General features: G+C 40.8%; 1 protein-coding gene across 1 annotated transcript in view; it reads right to left on the bottom strand.

Moving 5' to 3' along the window:
- Positions 1–17,075, bottom strand: part of LOC124612584 (trophoblast glycoprotein-like) — an 81,262-nt gene that overhangs the window by 19,553 nt on the left and 44,634 nt on the right. The window contains exon 3 of the mRNA XM_047140869.1: positions 9,300–9,518. Within this exon, the coding sequence (XP_046996825.1) occupies positions 9,300–9,518 (219 nt within the window). The remainder of the gene's footprint in view (positions 1–9,299; positions 9,519–17,075) is intronic.

Here is a 17,075-nt window from a genome sequence, read left to right as displayed (position 1 = left end):
CAACAGCATATGAGCAGGAAAGTTTATCCAGGATACAGTGTGATTACGCCAAGGGAACAACAGTGAATACTGAATACAACGGCATCGGTCCCTACAATGGGCTTCGAGGGCGTCCTAAGACGATGGGCTGTGTAGCACCTGCCCGGAGACTAGGAGAGGCTCTCGACGCCGGAAGAACTAATTTCTATAGCTTTGGTGCCAACGTTTGTAGCGACCGGCGGCGGAGTACTCGCGGCAATATTCTCTGGTCACGTGTGCGGCGGACGCGAATAGGTTCCTTGGAAGTGGCAGCCTCTGTTAGCGCTCGTACCGCCGTCGTGTTTCCCCCGTTTCTGCGACAGCGCGAGTCCGCAATTCTGAGGCATGCAGGGGCCTTGTATGCTGCACGCGTGTCCGAAGTGTCCGAAGGATTGCCGGTCGCTTTTACGAAGATCGTCGGTATAGCATTTTTTCCCTTATTTTTCATGTTATGCCGAACGTTGCTAAAAGGGTGTTCCGATAATGAGTTAATGTTCACCCAAATCTCCTGTGCTCTGCGTGAACACCTGGGTAGATTATGGTCCTAATCACACAATGTTTAGACCGTATACGGGGTGGTCCATTTATCGTGACCGGGCCAAATAACTCACGAAATAAGCGTCAAACGAAAAAACAACAAAGAACGAAACTTGTTTAACTTGAAGGGGGAAACCAGATGGCGCTATGGTTGGCCCTCTAGATGGTGCTGCCATAGATCAAACGGATATCAACTGCGTTTTTTAAAATAGGAACCCCCATTTTGTGTTACATATTCGTGTAGTACGTAAAGAAATAAGAATGTTTTAGTTGGACCACTTTTTTCGCTTTGTGATAGATGGCGCTGTAATAGTCACAGACATATGGCTTACAATTTTAGACGAACAGTTGGTGACAAGTAGGTTTTTTAAATTAAAATGCAGAACGTAGGTACATTTGAACATTGTATTTCGGTTGTTCCAATGTGATACATGTACCTTTGTGAACATATCATTTCTGAGGACGCATGCTGTTACAGCGTGATTACCTGTAAATACCACGTTAATGCAATAAATGCTCAAAATGATGCCCGTCAATCTCAATGCATTTGGCAATACGCGTAAGGACATTCCTCTCAACAGCGAGTAGTTCGCCTTCCGTAATATTCGCACGTGCATTGACAATGAGCTGACGCATGTTGTCAGGCGTCGTCAGGGGATCACGATAGCAAATATCCTTCAACTTTCCCCACAGAAAGAAATCCGGGGACGTCAGATCCGGTGAATGTGCGGGCCATGGTGCTTCGACGACCAATCCACCTGTCATGAAATATGCTGTTCAATACCGCTTCAACCGCACGCCAGCTATGTGCCGGACATCCATCATGTTGGAAGTACATCGCCATTCTGTCATGCAGTGAAGCATCTTGTAGTAACATCGGTAGAACATTACGTAGGAAATCAGCATACATTGCACCATTTAGATTGCCATCGATAAAATGGGGGTCAATTATCCTTCCTCCCATAATTCCGCACCATACATTAACCCGCCAAGGTCGCTGATGTTTCACTTGTCGCAGCCATCGTGGATTTTCCGTTGCCAAATACTGCATATTATGCCGGATAACGTTACCGCTGTTGGTGAAGGACGCTTCGTCGCGAAATAGAACGCGTGCAAAAAATCTGTCATCGTCCCGTAATTTCTCTTGTGCCCAGTGGCAGAACTGTACACGACGTTCAAAGTCGTCGCCTTGCAATTCCTGGTGCATAGAAATATGGTACGGGTGCAATCGATGTTGATGTAGCATTCTCAACACCAACGCTTTTGAGATTCCCGATTCTCGCGCAATTTGTCTGCTACTGATGCGCGGATTAGCCGCGACAGCAGCTAAAACACCTACTTGGGCATCATCATTTGTTGCAGGTCGTGGTTGACGTTTCACATGTGGCTGAATGCTTCCTGTTTCCATAAATAACATAGCTTTCCGGCGAACGGTCCGGACGCTTGGATGATGTCGTCCAGGATACCGAGCAGCATACATAGCACACGCCCGTTGGGCATTTTGACCACAAAAGCCATACATCAACACGATATCGACCTTTTCCGCAATTGTCAAACGGTTCATTTTAACACGGGTAATGTATCACGAAACAAATACTGTCCACACTGGCGGATTGTTACGTGATACCACGTACTTATACGTTTGTGACTATTACTGCGCAATCTATCACGAAGCGAAAAAAGTGGTCCAACTAAAACATTAATATTTCTTTACGTACTACACGAATATGTAATAAAAATGGGGGTTCCTATTTAAAGAAAACGCAGTTGATATCCGTTTGATCTATGGCAGCGCCATCTAGCGGGCCAACCATAGCGCCATCTGGTTTCCCCCTTCAAGTTAGACAAGTTTCTTTATTTGTAGATTTTTCGTTTGATGCTTATTTAGTGAGATATTTGGCCCAGTCACGATCAATGGACCACCCTGTATAGACTCTGAATTTTAAAATCAAAGTAAGTTTTATTTTTTTCGTAATTGGTGATAAAAGTGTTTTTTCGGTGACGACAGAGAAGCGGATTCAGTAAGGTTCATAAACAGCTGCCATCGTGAAGGAAAACTAACTGCAACACATGAATTTACAAAGCGTTTGCTTGAGAAATGTTGCAGAGGCACTTGACGTTGTTGAAGGTAGGTTTAGAAAACAAAAGAGCTCCTTGGCAGGCTGTGAAGGCCCAAGGGATTATTACCGGCCGCCGTGTTATCCTCTGCCTTGCAAAAACATGCAGATGCAGTATGGGTGGGTGTGTGGTCAGTACACCACTCTCCCGTTTTACAGACTTTCCCGACCATTTGCTACGTCAAGTAGCTCCTCAGTTGGTACCATGAGGCTGAGTGCACCCCGTGCGTTGCCTCATCATAGAAAAAAACTTAGGCAGTACCAGGAATCGAACCCAGGTGCACCCCCTGGCAGCCATGTTCGCTAACAACTCAGCTCTGTAGGCGGATTGGAGGTATGTTACTGAAACCAAATGAATTTGCAGAAGACGCAGGTCCAGCTGAAAAATCTGGGCACCACGTTGCTTTGGAGGCATTTCTCAAGATCTGTAATAATGTATTACTTGTTTTGATGACAAATGCGAGTGTGACCAGGCCGAATTTAAAAAACAGCTAATGCGATTTGCTTCTGCCTCAGAAATTAGGATAAAATGGCACAGATTTCTTGTTGATGCTTCTGAAGCTAAAATGTGTGACCTGTGTTTCAATTTTTTGTCATGATATTGTTACCAACATATCTAACCTGAAAACTGCACGGAATTATTTGGAGCAAAAACTGAGGGGTGGCGCTATGAATAATTCTGAATTACCTGATTTATTTTACTCCGAAAGATTCTAAGGAGCTTACTAAAGGAATCTTTTCCATTTAAATCCAGCTGGATCCTTACATCTAAAAGTGATAGAACAATTGATCATCCGACACCACAGCTTATGAATGGGCTTTATGAAATAAAAGAAATAGAATATACATATGAAGAAACACTTACGTTAGGCTCGAAAGAGCGGAAGAAATATCTACAGAGTTCAAGCAGGAGAAGAAAATAATCTGAAATTATTACAAAAAGCCAAATCATATATTCAAATAATATGGAAAGTGTAACCTTTTTGCCAGTACCTACTGTTACTACTGCAGATGGAACTACTGTTGAAGAAGCTGCAAAGGAAGTATGAATATAGAAGTAGCAGTAAGTGGGTTGCAGAAACTGGCATTGGGAGACGTATGGCAACTCAGAGGAATTTATCTTCTGTTCTTGCAGCACAGGATAAAAATTGAAATAGCAAATTTATTTCATCAGTAAAAAAAAATGTAGTCTTAAAAGTGAGAAACCGCTTATCAAAATTACAAGCTTTGTGTTAATAACAGAGACAATTTCAAAAATATGTTGGAAGAACATCCGAAATACATAAACAAAAAAAAAGTGTTTTTTAACTGACGACACAGCACGTGTTATTCAAAGATCACTACTACTGGTCAGTCAACCGTTGAATTCATGACGAAATCGATCACCATTAATCTGTGAAAGAGAGAAGATATTTTTTGTTGAATAGAGGTAGCTGTGAAGAGGTGAAGATGAACTGAATAAGAGATTTCATAATTAAGTAGGTCATGTATTTATGCAGTTATAATATAAATGACTCAGATAAATGCATTTGAAATCAAAAGAAAAGAAATACACTCTACGAGGTCAATGCTGGTAATTTGATGCATTTTTCGGTCGTTTGACATAACATGGAAAAGAGGGTCAAAAGTTGTCTATAACACTAGTCTAAACGTAAAGTTTTAAAAATAACGACGATCTCTCTTTACAAAGAATCATTTCATGGTGTATCTCTTCGAACTCTAGGGCCTATCCATCCTGTAAGATGGATGGCGAAAGCTATTGTTGCTTGAAATGTTCACGAAACTGATAAATTTTAACAAGAAGAGAATGCAGTTTATCAATTTAGTTTTTCTTACCACTGCGTACGTCGAAGGCCTTTCTAAAATCTCTGTGGTCCTTCAGAACTCAGGGCGCTGTATTTCGATTTCAGTATGCTTTTAAAGCTTTGTAAATACCAAGTTGTCTCTCTCATGTAGTCTTAGAGAAATTGAAAAATCGTTTGTGGTTCTTACCTCCTGTTCTAGAGTCTTTACGATATTTGATACTAATTAACCTCCTGAATAAAATAAATGAAAATGGCCACCGCACTGCATTATAAGAAAAATGTTAAAATGATTCACGAAGGAATCAATGAAATCCAAAAGTGATTGATAATGAGGTCAAAAAGCTTGTTTCCAATAAATTAATAGTATTTTTAACTAGATTTCAATTTTTTCTTTCTTCACTGCAAGGGATAGATGGAGCTGTTGGAGAGCTGTCCCATTATACAGCCTCGGTTCAAAAAAAAAAAGAAAGGTTCAAATGGCTCTGAGCACTATGGGACTTAACTTCTGAGGTATCAGTCCCCTAGAACTTAGAACTACTTAAACCTAACTAACCTAAGGACATCACACACACCCACACCTGTTGCAGGATTCGAACCTGCGACCGTAGCGATCGCGTGGTTCCAGACTGTAGCGCCTAGAACGGCTCGGCCACGCCGGCCGGCAGCCTCGGTTCCTTCAAGCCAAATACCAGGCATAGTGTTACCATTTGGGAGTAAACGGGAGCGGATTACACAGCTCCGCTATTTGCGTTACAAGGAAGGAAAACCTCCTGATAACCCTATACGACATGCCCCTTGAGAAAGATCCTCCGCAATGGGTTATTAAACTGAGAGTTGCAAATGATCCAACTGAGAAAGGTACCAGGCTAATGGAGGACTACACGAAATAATACTCAATAGACGAGCAACGAAATCAGAATGTGTTTGATGTTGTGTCTGAGAATCGCCTAAGTTTCCAGGGCCTAAAGAGAGAGCTTATGAAAAGAATAAGAATTTTGAAAAGAAAATTCGAATTTTTCGTCATACTTGTCTTACAAGCATTGTGTACAGTAATTCCACGTATAGCATTACTAAATTTAATTTAGAAATATTAATAATTAAATGCAAAGAAATGAAGTTTTTCATTAAAAAGCTAGTTCTGAACAATGTTTTTTGAAATATAAATAAGTAGTTTATGTCTCGATATTTTACACATGTCTGGGCCAATGCGTAGCCTTTCCCATTTCATGTTGGCTTCAAACTACACACAAATGATTTTTTTGTGCGGAGGTACCAAATTGAAGGTGAGGGGGTGGGGGGCGGTGTTTAAAATGTGTGATCAATTTCTCTCTGCAGAGATATGGAATGTGATGGAAACGATAGGCCGCAGGAGTTTGGAAGTTGGAAGAGAGTGAAGGCTAATGGTGGAAAGTTCAAATGGTTAGTGAAACAAGGCGACGACAGCGACGGGCGAGAGCCTGTCTGTCGGCAACTGACGGCCAATGAGGAGGAGGGAATCGTGATCAACGAGCAATGGTGACGAATCTGTTACATTTGATAAGAAACAAAGCAGTCTGAATGGAAGGAATTTAGTGCTAGATGTTCCGTCTGCGAGGGTGTCATAGAGACGGAATTGAACCTCAGATAGGAGAAGGATGGGGAACGAAATCGACCAACTCTTTTTCTCCCGTTTCGGACGGAACATCCGTCTGACAGGCGGATATGGTTTACATTTGTTCCTCTACAGGTGCTGAAAATCGCCCTTTGGTTGTAGCCAGTCGCAAGAGCCTCGGTTGGTATTTGGTCGTAGTGCAGTGAAGGGCATGTGCATCGTCGTGCTGATTTACTGAACAAAAATTCTTTCCATTTCAGAGCCACCTCCTCACAGGCGGATGTTCCAGGTAAGAGCAAATATTCACCCGCCCCACAGACTGGTGTTCATGAACCTGCACTATTCTGCTTCACAGGCAGGTAATTCAACTTATTCTTTAAGTTCTTTTACATAACATTTATAAAATTGCAACTACCAAATTATTTATATTTAAGTGCAGTTTTAGTTCTTTTTAGTGTGGCTCACTTTTTTTATAATTCACAATATTACTCGTTTGAAATATTTTCTGTACAAAGGCATGTATTTTACAATCTATAAATTTTGATTTATTTATTATGGCTCATTCATTTTACCATTATTTCTTGGTTGGTTCAAATGGCTCTGAGCACTATGGGACTTAACTGCTACGGTCATCAGTCCCCTAGAACTTAGAACTACTTAAACCTAACTAACCTAAGGACAGCACACAACACCCAGCCATCACGAGGCAGAGAAAATCCCTGACCCCGCCGGGAATCGAACCCGGGAACCCGGGCGTGGGAAGCGAGAACGCTACCGCACGACCACGAGATGCGGGCATTTCTTGGTTGTTTGCTAGTTTATTAAGATAGGCAGGTTCTCTTCTTAAACTCTTTTTCATTAATTACAGCCAACAAGGAAGTCCCAGCATATATTGATTCCTAAATCAGGCTGTCTGTTTAGAGTGCAATGGCTGGAAAAATACCTGCAAATGTCTCTAACAGAAACAGCTGAATTACGCTATCTGTCAACTGTAGGACACGACACAGACTCAGAAATCTCCGAAAATGAACTGGATCAGGATATTTTATATGAAGAGAAAGCAACTATTACTACTAAAATCAGCACGACCGAGCTGAAAGAGAATGAGCAATCTCAATTCTGATCATAATGTGCCAGATATGACAAACTCGGAAAGTGAATGACCCTCCAAATCCACCACGTGTTCCAACTTCCTCTGTCGAAGTGACTGTTCGTTATTTCTGTATAGCTAAAATATTATACATGATTTACAAAACTTTGTTTGAGACTGATTGATTTTCTTTCTGAAATTGAATAAAAAATTAAATCTTTACATTTCAACATTTAATTTATTTTAAATTTACAGGTAAATCCCAGTGGTCAACAAAGGCTTAACATACGTCAGAAAAAAGCGATGCCGCGCGGGATTAGCCGAGCGGTTTAGGGCACTGCAGTCACAGACTGTGCAGGTGGTCCTGGCGGAGGTTCGAGTCCTCCCTCGGGCATGGGTGTGTGTGTTTGTCCTTAGGATAATTTAGGTTAAGTAGTGTGTAAGCTTAGGGACTGATGACCTTAGCAGTTAAGTCCCATAAGATTTCACACACACACACACAAAAGCGATATTCGCCCCACAGGCGGACATAACAATTCCCTATCCGCCTCTCAGGCGGGTGTTCGTCAGAACGCGCTGTAAAACGACGTTCCTGTCTAAGTGTTGGCCCGACGGGAATGTGAACTACTGCCTTCCCTGGTCCGATGTCTTACCACTCTGCCGTACCCCTCATTGAAGCAATCTGTTTGAAAGCGAGTTCAGCGGAATTTTTTCGGATCCAAAAAACATGAACAATGTGTATTAACAAAACTGATGGTGTATTTGTTCATAAAAGTGTGATAGGTTAATAAGCTTGGGGGCAGATGTTGAGTCGATGAGTTTTTGTGATAAAAGTTTGTTAAAAAGTTGGGAAACACGTACACTCATGAACCAAAACGTTATGATCACCTCCTGCTAAACAGCGTGTTGGTCCGCCTTCCAAACGCAATACAGCAGCGTTTCTGTGCGGCCTGGAATCACAAAGTGCTTGGTAGGTTTTGGAGGTATGTGGCACCAGATACCTACGCACAGATTACTTAATTACCTAAATTATGGGTCGGTGGTTGTGCGCGCGGAGCTGGCTGGCGCCCGGTGGCGTCCCATATGTATTCTGTTCGTTCATTTTGGTGACCAAGACATCAACATGAGTTCATGATTATGCTTCTCAAACCACTGTAGCACGGCTCTGGCCTCGGTACACGAACAGTTATCCTGCTGGAAGAAGTCGTCGATGTAGGGGAACACATCAAGCATGAAGGGATGCAGATGCTCCACAATTATGTTCACGTAGTCCACAGCTGTTACAGTGCCTTTGACTAATACTGTCATGGAAAGACAGGTGAATGTTTCCCATAGCATTATACTGCCCCCACTGACCGGCATCCGTGGTGCGGTGCATTTTAAAGCAACCGTTCGCCAGCAGAACGCCATATCTGGACGCGACCATCGATCTGGTGTAACAATAAATGTTATTCATCCGATTAGCTACAAGTTTCCGTTGAACCACGATCCAGTCTCGGTCATCCCATGTCCACTGAACTCGTAATCGCCGATATCATTGGGTCAACATGGAAACACGTGGGGGTCATCTGCCGTGGCGCCCAATGTTCATCAATGAGCGCTGAACAGCGCGCTCCGAAATGTGGCTAAATCAACATTACCGTCAGATCTGCCACAGGTGCTGTTTTACACAGCGGGAGAGCTCCAAAATTCAACATTCAGTGCTGAGGTGTGGACGTCCTATACCTCGCTGACTACTCGTTTCACCATCTTTGAACCACTTTGCAAAGATACACATAACAGTAGCACGTGAACACCTGATAAGCCTTGCTATTTCCGTGATATTCGTACTGAGATTCCTGGCCATAACGATCTGCCCTTTGTCAAAGTCCAATAAGTTAGTGGTTTCCCCATTTGGGGCCCATATTGTTGATGGAATGATTTCCCTTTGTCTCCTTCCTAACCATATCACATGCTAACATACTAAAGTGTAGATTGACGGGTTTTCTGGGTAGCTTAGGATAAACGATCTAAAATATGGTCGTGTGCAACATGTCTATGAATTTGCAATGTATATGAACCAACGAACTTCTGACAAATCCGGTAAGAACAAAGTAAAACGTCCATTCAGAGTAGCGAGCAAACTGGAGTGTAGACGCTACCTGTAGGTGGCTGAGCTGTGTCAGCGGCAGCAGGAAGGCCCAGTCCTGAGGCAGCGGCATGGCCAGCGACAGCAGATGGTTGTGGGACAGCACGAGCGTCTCCAGCTGCGCACTGCCAACCAGCGCCCCAGCCTCCAGCCGCTCCAGCCGATTGTGCGACAGGTCCAGAGTGAGCAGCCCCGGCAGTCCCACCGTCGCATTCTCCAGCACCGTCCGGATCTGAAACAGCAGAGATAGTTTCTGCGCTGTTGGAGTCTACTATGCACCATCAGCTCAAAACTGTGTGAGCACCTAGCAGTGGAGGTTAATACTGGGTGCATTCAAACTTAGCCTTTATGACGACTTGAACTCTGCTGGGGACACTTTCACTGACGTGTCTGAATGTCTATGGAGAAATGGCAAACCATTTCTCCTCAAGAGCAGAAACGATAGAAGGTAGTGATGTTGGACACTGCGGTCCGATGTCGATGTTCGATAGTTAACGACTAAGGTGTTCCACGTCAGCACTCTGGACATGCCATTCCATTTCAGGGATGTTATTGTCAACAGACCATTGCTTCACAGATGCTGCTTTATGACAGGGTGCGTTGTCATCCTGATATGAACAATCGTCATCTCTGAATTGCAAAATCGGTTCATATCCTTCTGCATTTAGCCTTTTCTTAAGCGCAATAAGGGTCCACACTCTAACTTCGAAAAAAAAAGAAACATACATAACACCACCTTCTGTACTTCACTGTTGGCACTACACATGATGGCAGGTAATGTACCCCAGGCATTCGCCAAACCCAAACCATTCCATCGGAATGCCACAGAGCATACCGTGATTCATGTCTCCAAATCACTAGTTTCCTATCATCCACTGTCCAGTGGTATCGCTTGTTACACCACTTCAAGGGTAGCGTAGCGTTGATTGCAGAGGTAAACGTCTTTTGAAGCACTGCTCGCTCAGTGTGCTCCATTCCTTTTAACTCCTTACGCTCACTTTAGAACTAGAGTTCCTTTCTTCCACTGATTTCATTTGATTTTTTGCAGGCATCCAGCTCAATGCTCGACGGTTCCTATTTGTCAGTACATGAGGACTGCTAAGTGTTGGTTTAGCTCTGGTTGTTCCTTGGCGTTTCCAGTTCACAATAACAGCGCCAAAAATCGACTTTGGCGGCCTTAGAAGACTTGAAATGTCTGTAATGAATGTTTTACGGAGGCATCAGTCAATGACCAGTCCACGTTCAAAGTCGCTGAACTCTCCTGACCGACGTATTCTGCTGTCACTGCCTCTCTACTGACCACATAATATTCCACGCCTCTTTTTATACTAACGGGTCACCCTCTCTTAGCTATCCGTTGTGACCGAGCGGTTCTAGGCACTTCAGTCCGGAACCGCGCTGCTGCTACGGTCGCAGGTTCGAATCCTGCCGCGGACACAAATGTGTGTGGTATCCTTGGGTTGGTTAGGTTTAAGTAGTCCTTAGTCTAGGGGATGGATGACCTCAGATGTTAAGTTCAAAAAATGAAATGTATGTGAAGTCTTATGCGACTTAACTGCTAAGGTCATCAGTCCCTAAGCTTACACACTACTTAACCTAAATTATCCAAAGGACAAACACACACATCCATGCTCGAGGGAGGACTCGAACCTCTGCCGGGACCAACCACACATTAAGTCCCATAGTGCTTAGAGCCATCCACCTCTCTTAGCATCTAGACCTAATTCCACATTACGTATGGATGTTCGGATACTTTTCAAATGGTTCTAATGGCTCTGAGCACTATGGGACTTAACATCTGAGGTCATCACTCCCCTAGAACTTAGAACTACTTAAACCTAACTAACCTGAGGACATCACACACATCCATGCCCGAGGCAGGATTCGAACCTGAGACCGTAGCGGTAGCGCGGTTCCAGACTGAAGCGCTTAGAACCGCTCGGGCACACCGGCCGGGTCGGATACTTTTGATCAGATAGGTAGTGTATGTACAGTCAGCTCTTGCTAATGCGTACCTTGATAAATCGGATTTGTCGACAAATCAATATTGTTGTCCGGCCCCTCTCGAGAAATTTAAAAAATCCTATGCGTTTTGTTATACGTTATAGGACTCGACTGTCGTGACAAACCGTCACAAAATCCTCTATAATTCGAAGTTAGCTCCTATCTAGCACTCGATAACTCTGTTTGCTCAGTGGATTTCTTAATTATTTAGTCATTCAGATATTTACGGCATTCCTTTGTTTGCTAAACGATATATAATGCTCTAGGGTACGTAAATTAGTGTTACAAATGACTTCAAAGAAGAACAAATACTAGATTCTCGCAGAAAAGGAGCAACTCTGATGATTTCGTACATTTTGTTGATTATGTGAAAGCCTGTCTTGGTCTGACTGACGATGAAATTTTAGCTGTTCGGTATGACAAGAACAAAGACAATGACGAAGAATAAGGAGAAGCAGAGCCGTTTCTATCTGTGACTACAAAAGAAGAGGAGGCATCTGTGGAAACTTTGCGTGAGTACATCTCTAGAAACGAAGTAGGCGATGATTTATTTTCGGCTATGGTCACAACAGAAAATCCACTTGGCTAAGAACGCTGGACGTGGCTATCACAGAAAAAAGTTCAGCGATGTCGTTGCAAAATACAACTGAATTTCACCTAGCTATTTACGGAAATTTGTCTGTGCTCTTAGCCTGAAATGTTACATTGGTAAAAATTAATGAAATCTGTAAAAAAGTAAGCTTCATTCTCTGTTCTTGTTGTCGCTTTCTAAAGAAATACGAGTGTTATTGAAAGGTCCGTATTACACTTTAGTTTAGTTTTTGATGTTCTTCGATTTTTTCTTGTTTTCTCCATGATTAGCCAGTCTTCCGATAAATCTAACTCTTAATTATTGGAAATTTTCCTTAGCTTCCTTGAGCTTCAAACTGTCGATCGTCGACTGTATTTGGTTTGGCCCATTAAATAATTTTTAGCACATTATTTGTGCATGTGATACAGGACAGCTCACCTTTAATACAATTAATTTATAATTATAGTAGTTAATAAGATAAATTAAACGCTCAACATAGGCAAAGTAAATAATAAGCGTAATATTAAGGGATGTAACGTTCTCTGGCAGCACGCATCCAAAGTGAAAGTTAAAGGGACATTTCGATGTATAGTGCTCACTGTAACAAATAATTTATATGCATTTCTGTTAATTGAATTTCAAAAGGACACTTAATTTTGTGAGGAAAAGTATAATTACGAATTTTGCTATTATAAATGATTATTCAAAGAGTGTGAAATACTATCTGTGGCGGAGGATGTGAAAACCGCCACAGAAGAAACGATATGTAATGAGAATGACGAAGACTGTAGAAGAATTAGTTAAGATATAAATAGGCAATATATTGTGATAGAATCGCTTGTCTTCTGCACGGACTGAATGGAAGAGGAACCCGTGACGTTGCATTAGGCTCTTAAGTAGTCTTCATTTGTCATAAGTCGATGATCGACGCCATTTGTAGCTGGGATTGTAAAAGGTGTGTAAAGATTTTAATTCTTTCTGTTAAAATATATTTATCTAGTAAAATCTGTTTGTCACAATTACTGCAAAGTTCGCAGCGGACGTTACCCATTTTATTTAAGAAATTTTAGCATTTTATTGGATATCGCTGGCGGTGTGGAGCTGCGCCGCGAGCGAGCAGTCTGCAGCAGCGGCAGATTTAAATATACGATCGCAATAACGACCACATCCTAGAAAGGGTACAGGTAGAGATGAACGAAAATAATAAAGTGTTTCTTTTCACACCATTCCAGACGCAGAATAAAAGGAGATAGTAGATTTTATCTTGTGCATTCACAGGTGGATACAAGCTGCAGCTATTGTAAATTTTCATTCAAAAAGTGATAACCTCTGAACATATCGTAAAGTGTATTTAAAAGTGGATAATTTTTCAGTAGAGCTTAGCAATATATACATAAAAAAACATTTTCATATAGTAAAGATAGTCTTATGCTTCAAAGCTAGTCGGGGTATATTCAGTTAACAAAAATCCACTGCACCGTGAAAATGTTTGCTAAGTTCGATGGACAATAATATTTTCATTCTCGCACAAACAGCTTTAGTACTTGAATAAAAGTAAAACTTGAATCATTATTTTGGGAATATTCAAAGAAATTCATTTTTATTAATCTGCAACAGAATATGTCATACATAAAGTAATAATCACAGATGAAAAATTTATTGCAACCTTTCATTTCTCATGTCCATCCATATATATGTTAAGTTCAATCGCAACGGTTTCCCAAGCAATTTAAACGCGAAAAGCAAAGAAAGTTTAAAACTAGATGGTCAACTCCCGAATAATTAAAACAGACAGAATCGCATTGAAGGGAACATAACACAACGTGACAATATAATTAACAGATTTAATAAATTAGATTTACTCTTCTTGCTTCTCCAAAAATTCAGAATCATAGTAGGAGCAGTTAGCAAGGAAGAGCACTCCCAGGTTCACATTCAATGTATTTGACGTCATTATGTATATTAAGTAAGCAGGCTTGTGCCTGTGTAACATTAACACCAGTACGATATACTCATCTTTTGGATATATTTATTCTTGTCGCTTTTATTTTGTAGGCTAAGCTTCTAGTTTCACATGAGTGAAAACCATTCTTATGTTTTAAAACATTTGTTTTCTAAGATACCCCTTATTGTACAAAAAAAGCTTTTCATCTAGCTTCCCAGAGTATATCTTCTCTCAGGTTCTTCTCAAAATGTAAGCCTAAAGGTGTTGTACCACTCACATCTAAAACATTTTCACGCTCAATAATAAAGAAACATTTTGCAGGATGGAGATTTTGTGTTATGTGATAGGTAACTACCATTGTTTTCTTTCGAATTTTGATGATCGAGTTAGTTCTGAACCACAATTTACATTGCCAGTGATGCAGTTACTAGCAAATTTTCTTCATTGTGTGACCTAGTTAAAAAGTTACGTCATTTGCAAAGAATGAGATGGTTCCATCATTTTTTGCCAGGTTATTAATAAAGAGCAGAAATAAGAAAGGTCACAGGACTGACCCTTGAGACGATCCATGCCTTCTTTTGGTACATGAACTAGAAATTCTGTGTGTTTCCCTGTCTTTGTTTGTTATTTTTGTAACCTGCAAGCGATCGTCGAAGTGTGATTGTATCAACCTTTCAGACAGGCCTCTAATTCCGCAATTACTTACATAATACAAGAGACTGTCACTATCAATAACATAGGCGGAAAATCTGATATCCCAAAGAAGCAGCGTATAAGACTGTAATGTGCAGGATGCGCCAGAGCACTGTCCTGGAGCGAGAACACCCCCGGGACCATTTCCCACAACACTTCCTCTTGACAGATTCCTGTACCCTCATCAGGAGATTTAGATAATATTAGTTCTATCATTCTGTGACGGTCTAATATTAAATTTGCCAAAATTAATACCTGAAAACAAAAATATTGGCTTGTACAAAATTAAATTTTAATAGGATTTCTTTTTCGAGAAACTTGATCCAAGATGGCGAACGTGGCCATAAAGTACAAAGTTGCAAAAATGATTTCTCTTAGATAAATAAAAAATCCAAAGCTCCATTAGAAAAATTTTAGATGAGAAAGTTGTAGGATGTAAAAAGATCTGCTGGGTAGTCTTCGTAAGTATCGACTGCTTTTCCAAGTTTCGAAATATATCGAAAAAACCGCTAAAATCGAATTCTCTAGAACCCTCATTATTCACGTCTGCATCCTAGCTATTTCCTGTAAGAGCAGCCAGCGGCAAGTCAAAAAAGTACTTGTTTGAAAAAAATTAAATAAAATTAAAAATAAGGCTCTCGTTAACTGGCTAGATATTCTCTGCGAACGGTCCTACAGCAACGGTTTTAAGCTTATTTTGTCCGCAAAGAGTTGTGCTACCATGCTATTAAATAATTTTTACTATTGTATTAATTGTAATTATCAAATAATAACTTCGAAAATCTTGCTCTTTTTTGTACGTCTTTTTAACTATTTTAATTTTTATTTTATGAAAAGAATTTTTAAAGAAAGAAACTACTGACATTGTTCCCTACATTTAAAAAAAAAATCTGATTTTTAGTTTTAGTAACTGAGTTGGAGCACGCGCCGAATCACGACGCCCCTCCAGCTCATGCACTCCGCACTTGCAAACGTCACTTTATTACTCAATTACTAATATTAAAAATCAGTGAAACACATCCAATCATTTTCTTGAAAATATAGTTACTCGGTATTAACCTCCATCAAGTGCATCGTTCTAAAATGTTAACTGCGTCCACTAGATCCATAAAAATGTTATCTCATCTCCAGAAAATCTTAGATTCTTTTTTTTAAATTCGTGAAAAAGTGAAAGCAATTTTTTTCTTTAAAAGTTATTTTAGTGAAATGTTATCGATAGCGCCTTTTTATTTAAAAATCGATATATCTCGGAAAATAAATAAATTCTTTAAATTTTTTCAAAAAGTACTTTTTGACTTACCGCGCTCTTTATTTATAGTAAATAGCAATGTTAACGAGTTACACTAAACACGGTTTTAATGGATTTTCTATTTATCGAAATGTAACAAAGCAGTGGATACTTATAGATAGTAATCGATAAGTATTTTTACGACCTACAACTTCCCCATTTAACATTTTTCGATCAGAGCTATAGCTTTTTTACTTATTTAAGAATAACCATATTTTGCACCTTACTGTTTTTTCGGCCATGTTCGCCATCTTGGATCAAGTTTAATGAAAAAGAAACTATTTAAAATTTAATTATCTATATGCTCATCTCTTTGTTTTCAGATAATAATTTTCACTTCTCACAATATCCACATGTCCTTACTTTGTGCCATCGTTTTAGGGTCATAGTGACTCAACTAGCACTCATCTTGGTGATTAGGTGGCTAAAGAAGTCATCTGGGTTGTTCTGACAGAGCAGCATCATTTCCGCTGCTGCTGCGGCTCGTTTGGCATGTTGGATGGGTGTGAGCCTTCGCGGAGCCCAATGGCGGCGCCCTACTTGTGTTCATATCGTGCGAGATTTTGAAAACTGGTCCACGAGTGATTTTTCACTCTTTCCACTGTCGCCTCGATTTTGGTGAACCAGTCTTCATCCGCCAGGAGCTCCATTACGCTTGCGATGTCCTTTTCTTCACAGAAACATTGCCTGCCACTTCATTCTTCGTCCTTTAGAGTTCTTTGACCACACTGGAAGTACTTAACTCAACTAACCGCTGTATCATATGATGGGGTATTGTTGCTGTATGCTTCCATCAATTCAGCATGGATTGTTGCGGTGTTGTTTCCCTTGAAATGTAGAAAATGAATTACCGCACTATACTACATTTTATCAATGGATTGCGTCAATTTTTTCGGCTTATCTAGCGGTGTGCTGCGGTACTGTGACGCGGGAATTTGAATGTGTTCCAGGACTGCAGGCATATACCTGGAAATACAAAAAAATTGATTACGGAACCTTGTTTGGCGGCCATAATCGAAACTTTATGACTATCTCTCATATTTTGCCTTTGTCATCCAACTATAAAGCGTTCAACAACTTTTTCATTGCAGAAATTGTTACGTTTAGTTACACTACCGAATTCCATATTGTCTCGGACATATATACGGCAAGCCCCTTGACTAGATCTTTTCCTAAGAAACATGCTTGACAGTTTAAACAGTGGGGACTGCATCAACTGAAACATATCTTGATTTAGGCATAGACTAGACATACTACTGTGACCCTTGCTTACTGTACAGCGGCTGAA

The sequence above is a fragment of the Schistocerca americana genome, chromosome 4 (assembly GCF_021461395.2).
Source record: "Schistocerca americana isolate TAMUIC-IGC-003095 chromosome 4, iqSchAmer2.1, whole genome shotgun sequence".
NCBI classification, from domain to species: domain Eukaryota; kingdom Metazoa; phylum Arthropoda; class Insecta; order Orthoptera; family Acrididae; genus Schistocerca; species Schistocerca americana.
The sequence above is the reverse complement of the archived record's forward strand: the minus strand, read 5'-3'. Positions and strand labels throughout refer to the sequence as shown.